Source organism: Apis laboriosa, unplaced genomic scaffold (genome assembly GCF_014066325.1).
Source record: "Apis laboriosa isolate Shangri-la unplaced genomic scaffold, ASM1406632v1 scaffold21_cov150, whole genome shotgun sequence".
Classification (NCBI taxonomy): domain Eukaryota; kingdom Metazoa; phylum Arthropoda; class Insecta; order Hymenoptera; family Apidae; genus Apis; species Apis laboriosa.
In genome coordinates, this window is record NW_025222365.1 from 3,052,061 (window position 1) to 3,058,924 (window position 6,864).

Below are 6,864 nucleotides of genomic sequence, written 5' to 3' on the forward strand. Positions count from 1 at the left end.
AGAGAGAGAGAGAGAGAGAGAGAGAGAGAGAGAGAGAGAGAGAAGTCGAACGATCATCGTGGCTTGGAAGGAGAAAAATGAGAGAGGGAGAGAGAGAGGAGATAAACAGACTTATACTCACTCGTTCGCCGTGTTCGACGTATGATACAAGTTGAGATCGTGGAATACCAATTGGACCCGTTCCTTTCCCCGTCCCTGGAACTCGTACGTACAGTGCGTCCTCGGTGGATAAGGATTCGGATATCCCGGCGACGTGACCACCCCCGTCTTCGTCGTGTCGCTGTTGAGAACCATGTCGCAGAATGACGCTGCAACAGGAACGTAGGAACGATGTTAAAACGATGTTTCAAATCGGCGATAAAACTATCCTTCTTCTACCAACAATATTCACGAATCATCTCGTTCGCGAGTATCAAATTTTGAATCGTGCTTGTATACATATTCGTATATTCTATACATAGGCGTACTACTACAAATATTAATATATTTTCAGACGGAGAAAGAGAGAGAAAGAGAGAGAGAGAGAGGGGAGGGGGTCGTAAATTTCGTGCGCATAAACAGACGACTGTTTGCAGGAGCTTGAAGACGCGCATCTTCAATATATATATATATATATATATATATATATATATTGCGTCTCGAAGATACAGGTTGGAAGAAGGAAAGAAAGATTCTTTTTTCTTTTTTATTATTTATCGCGCAAGAAATTATCGGGGATATAGTTTGACGATATAGATTGTTTCGAAGCGACAATTTTAATTAATTGGCCCGGCGTTAATTACCGGACACAAAGAGTATTAATTTATTGTCCGTCTGGTTCATTGCGTTGTTTGCGTAATTAGTCGGCTGCTACTCGACGCGTGAAACGTAGACGGTGTTCAAAGGCGTGCCATGAATTTACACACGCGTTGCCGCGAGAATTGTTTCGATAGCTGATGCACAATTTTCACTCGTTTTCGCGTCTGACAAACCCTGTGATTCCCTTTCCACTTAACGGCGATCGATGGACGCGAGAAAAATTTCGAACGAATTTTGCGAACCAGAAATTTTGCGAACCAAAAAAAAAAAAAAAAAAGGAAAGTAAAAAAGAAAACAGACATTAAAAAATATTACGCGTCATTCCGTGAACGATCATCCTCGAATGCCGAAAGATACGATACGATACGATACGACGCGACACGACGCGACAAAGATTTACCGCGTGGAAAGCAAAAGGGCGAGCGAAGTGATATGTACGATGGCTCATGAATGTTGCATGACTGTTTGGATCACGGTTCCACGTATCCCGATACGCCCTCGAGATTATTAGCATATCGAAAATATTGCTCGTACTGGTCTCTCTCCCTGTTCAACCTGATCCTCTCGCCCGATAGTTGGAATAACAAGATTCTCGGACAAGATTTTTTCAAAGAATTTTTTCAATTGTTTGAATAGATAAATGTATATTATTACCCGTCGACAAAGGAAAGCAATAACAGACACAAAGAGAGAGAGAGAGAGAGAGAAAAATTGTCTCGTTTTTAATATTCTTCGCCTTTTCAACTCGACGAGAAATAAAACGAAAATATATTTACATCCGGCTCACGATAAATTCCACGATAACTGGGTTACCATGGAGAAGCAGCGTTGCCGACTTGCCGCCGCGATTACGGCGCGGTGTTTCGCTTCGTTAGCGGTCAATTCCCGGGGAAATGGAGGATTGCATAAGCAATCGAGCGACCCACGCCACAGTGGGTCCCGCGTTGGTCAACGAAAAACGCGAGAATTCCCTCCCTCCGTTTGTCCAGCGATTCGTTAATTCGCCCGTTTCGCAACCGAGTGAAATTAATGAGCCGGCAATCCTCCCTCCCCCTCGAGTCAACGGGGAAAAATTTTTCGGACAAGTTTTCGGCTCGGGACAAGTGGGGAGTGGGAGGGTGGTGCCGTAATTGAATTGAATCGCGGCTAAGCGAGTATTAACTCGCATTCGAGCATGGGTAACGCGGTCACGGCCCGAAACTGAACGAAAAAAGATCGTGGGCTCGAGTGAACGTGCACGTTAAGAGAGTTCCTCTAAGGAAATAGTTCCTCTATGAAATTCGGGGGCCAATTTCGGGGGATCGGCCTCGTTCCACCAGGCTGGTCCCTCTTTTCTCTACGCTCCTTTCCGCCCCAATAAAAACGCGGAAGCTTTGGGGGAAAAAAGGAGGCGGAGGAGAGGGGGAATGAAGAAGGAGGAGAAAGAACGAAAGAAAAATAGGGGGGAGGCGAGCGGACGCTTGTTTACCGCGCGTTCATTATTTAGGCCTTGCGCGAGGGGAGAGGAGGCTTATCGACTTTTGAACACCCGTTCAGTTTATACGTCGGGTCGAATAACGAGGGGACGATGGAGGGGGAAGGGGACGGGGGTAAACGTTTTAATTTGCATTCATGAGCCGTCTTGTGAAAATTCTTAGGAGACCACGTTCAAAGTATTCCAAGTACGTCCTCTCGGGTTATATTCCAAGGGACGAATTCACTTATGACGATCGATGCGTCTACTTTCAAGAATATGCCCCCCTTCGGGTTAAGTCTAATGTATTCGTCGAGTGGCCGGTACGGATCAGGTGAAGGAGGAGAGACGGAGTTTAATATCGAGAGAAGTTAACAAGCGAGAAAGAGAGAGTTGCTCTTGTTTCATGTTTATCTTCGAAATTATCGTGTATAAAACGAAGCGTTTTTTCTCCCCCCCTTTCGATTTTCTTCTCTTCTATCGAGTTTATAAATCGTTCCAACAATCGTGTCGTTGAACTTTGTTATTGAACGTTGCTAAGAAGAACGTAAGAAAAACTAATGATCTTTATGTTGGATGATCGAGGAGGATCTCGAGATTTGGGCAAGGAATTAAAAATTTTGTGTTACTTTTTTCGTTCGTTTCGATGCCGAGATAAAGATGGAGAATTTATGAATGGATCCATTTTTGTACATCCTTTTCCTTTCGGGAATCGAAATGTTTGTCCTTTTAGATCGGCGAAACGAGAGATTATAAAGGAATTATATTAAGATATATATGTTGATTGGAGAAATATCGCAACTTATAATTCCTGACACGTGATTTACTTTTTTTAATCGCATCCTTATTATTTTCCTTTGCCCCGTTTATTATAAACAGATTCAAACTTTTCGTATCGCGCATTATTAACGGATATTATTAATGGAAATAGCGTTTAATCAGATTGATGCCAGATTAAATATCCATATTTGCCAATATATTATTCGTGCGCCTCCTTTTCGAAAATTTCACCGTATTTTCCTCTTTTAAATAATTTACCATATTTCCTATCCTCGCGCACATCCTCTTTTTTTTCAATCGAGAATCGAGTATTTAAACAAAAGGAAAAAAAGTAGAAAGAAACACGGAACACGATTCGAAATAATATCTTGGAACCTCGTCAAATGAACGCAATTAATTCCACGCCCGCAATCGAATCTTGGTACGGGTGGCGAAGGGCTAATTAAAATCTCGTTCGTCGAAATTTTCATATAAACGCGCGTATATACACATATATCACATATATATATATATACACACGTTTCTCGAAATTTAATCGCGCTTCATTCTCGTTTTACGCTACGCGCATTCCCTAAAACCAGCGTGGAAACTCGTGCTCGCGAAATTTCAGTTTACCAGTCAAATTTCGTTGGAGCCTTGTCAGCTATATCGCCAACCTCAACCCACCTCTCCCTCCCAACCGCTCACCCTAGCGCGTGAAAAAGGAAGTTCCGAAAAGCATTGGAATTCTCCCCTCTGTCATACACTCGGCCGAGCAATTTCGTAAACTCTTGTACTCGCGGGGAGGTTAAATTGCACGTCCACGCAACGGCGACGCGACGCGACTCGACTCGACGCGACGCGACGCGTTGGCGGAATTGTTTCAACCTCGTTTCGCTCGTCGAATCCGATCGCATGCGCGCGTCGAAAAAAGTTACGCGATTGGCGCGCAAGAAAAGCGTTGACGAGCGAGACCGTGGCGCCGCAATTGCGGATCTCCGCCGTATTAAACCGAGGACGACCGAGTCAGCACAGTACGCCGTGTATTAATAATTTCTAACCGAGGTTAGACGGTGGGGGGAGGGGGAAGAGGAGGCGGAGTTCGAAGTTTGGCGGAATTAATTTGAACGCCATTTGCTGGTCGCGTCTTGCCCAACCGGTAACCGGCCAAGTAACCGAGTAGACGTAATTCCGTGGATTCGAAGCTTATGTATCCCTCCCCTCCTCTTCTTCCTCTCTCCTCACTGATCGCGCGACCCATGTCCGCTATTACGCTCAGCAGAATCGCCGCCGCCGCTCGTGAATATCCCGTTCCGTTTCGGTAATGCAGCTTCTAGTATTTTCTTGCGTATTTCTGCATTATTCACGCGCGGTCTCCACCGATTTCTTCGTCGCTCTTGCGAGTGAAAGCCAGAGAAAGAGAGTATCATATGTACATATATATATATATATATATATACACACCTTTTCCTAGCAACTTTTCGCCAGGAAATCTCAGTCGCTTCTTGCTAGACGAATATTTGTCAACGAGATTCTATCGATGTTTAAGAATTCGAGGAATGGGGGAAAGGAGGGAGAGGTGAAAAGATCGTATGGGAACGGGAGACGAAAATACGAGGAGATATATAGTTTGAAAAATTGTTGTTGGCTGCATAGTCGCGGCGGAAGTTTGAGAAGATTTTTAAGAGGAGAAAAATTTGAGGGGAGAAAGATTTCGCCACGATTCATCTGACGGTGATTGCGTTATGCGATCACTCGTCATTGATCGTTTACATTAATTTTGCGTTTCGCGTTTGGACGAGACGATGAGCCGGCCGCGAGTTGGCGTTGCGATCGATATTATAACGATCGAAAAGCGACGATTGGAGGATAATGAGAAGAGAAAATTATATTTTTAATAATATCGCGATGCAATTCTATATATTTATCGTATTCAAAAATACTAAAATAAATTCGAAAATAAAAAAACGTCATTTTTGACGTCGATGAATTTTAATTTCGAACAGCCGTATGAAATTTATTTATTTCCCTTAAATACGAGATATTATCGCGTAATTAAGATGTTAACGAATCGTATCCGAGCAGACAGAAAATTTACGATTACGTTACTTTCGCCATGCGTCGCTTAATTGCCGGCCGAAAATGCGTGTCCCCTCTCCCCCCTTTCCCCCCCCCCCCCTCCAATAAAATTCTCGTATATTCCATTCACGCATAACAGAACAAATTGCCTCAAAGTATGATGTAAATGTAATTATTTCACCTTACAAAAGCGTCCATTGTCGGTAACGATATCCAGGAAATTTAATTGAACCCTCCCTATTTTGTCTTCCCTATCATTTCGAATTCTCGTCCCATTTCTTAATAATCCGATAAAATCGTAATCCAATTCCATTTTCTAATTTCTCAATTTCTCTGGACACGTTAATTTTTATTATATCCAAGCTCAAAAGAAATATTTTCTTCGATCGTTAGACGATTTAGAAGCGGGAGAGCAGAAGTGGGAGAGGATTCGATTGGAGTAAAGATAAATTCTTGTTAAAATTTTTACGGGGGAGGGATAATGGAGAGGGGAACAAATTTATCCCGTCCAATATGTCCGCCGCTTTATCTCTATGGTTTAAGGTGTTATATAATTTCGGGGGCAACACCGATGAAACCCTCCCCCCCCCCCTCCTCCCCGCGGACCTGTTTCATTGTGTTTCACGAATTTCCATTTTACGGTCTCTTGACTTAAACCGATTAACTCTCCGGTATAACGGTATCTCGTTTCATTAACGTTGTTAACTTGGTTTCAAAATGCTTTCTAGCTCTAGTGTTTGGCCTCGTGTTTATGTGTGTGTGTGTATGTGGACAAACGAGGAGGAGAGGGGCGCGAAGAGAAGATTGGCCGGTTCTCGTCAACGAGAAGAGAAGATAAAGTATCAAGTTGTGGCGAAAGATTATCTCTCAATCTTGCGATACGTGAGGTGAATAATTCTCCGATGTTCCTCCAACCCTTTATTTAATCGCTCTTTCCGAGACGTGTATTACGCTCTCGAAACGAATTTAAAACCTGATGCTGTTGAAACGGCATCTTTTTCTTTCCTCTTTCATTCTTGTGCTTTAAATTTCCCCAGATACGTATTAATTCGCGTATTAATCGGATGATAGGGGTTGGATTCGATAATTTATATTATCACAGGAGGAAAAAGATTTTTCGAAATCGGTCTCTCTAAAATTTAAAAACCTCGCCTCGTTTATTCAGCTAGTAGAAAGTAGTTGGCGGTAAGGAAATATATAATGTTGAAAGTTACTTGCTGTACTTCGAAATCGAAAGCGCCCTCGTATCCTTAACAACGCGCGTTTCTGGAGAACGAGGCAGTGCGCTTTTGTTCTTTTTCAAAAACCCGAGAACGAGGGTGCAAGTTCGTTTTCGATAATCGCGAGCAAATTATTATTGTATTATTTGGAGAGTCGAAAAGTTGATCGGTGAAAGGATGTAAAAAAAAAAAAAAAAAAAAATAAACTAAAAAAAGAAGAAAAAAAAATATATATATATATATATAAATTTATTTCACGATTTTTCCCACGACCGATGTATCATCGAGCGTTTTGTTTATTCATTTTTCTCTACTACCTGTTTTGTTCTTGTTTATTAACGTTTTTTAATACGCAGGCGTGGTTTTTTTTTTATATATATATATATATTTTTTTTTTTTTTTCATTTTCACCAAATCATCGATGAACATCGGGAAAAATGCACGATATTCAAAGTTCAAATTCCGGTCCCAATTCAAAGAGTACGAATTCAAATTTTAAAGGGAGAGTTGGCATGCGGCGATCAAATATTTTTTTTTTTTTTTTTTTTTTTTTTA

General features: G+C 41.9%; 1 protein-coding gene across 1 annotated transcript in view; it reads right to left on the reverse strand.

Moving 5' to 3' along the window:
* Positions 1–6,864, reverse strand: part of LOC122712893 (suppressor of lurcher protein 1) — a 253,862-nt gene that overhangs the window by 46,607 nt on the left and 200,391 nt on the right. The window contains exon 6 of the mRNA XM_043932894.1: positions 122–308. Coding sequence (XP_043788829.1) covers positions 122–308 — 187 coding nt within the window. The remainder of the gene's footprint in view (positions 1–121; positions 309–6,864) is intronic.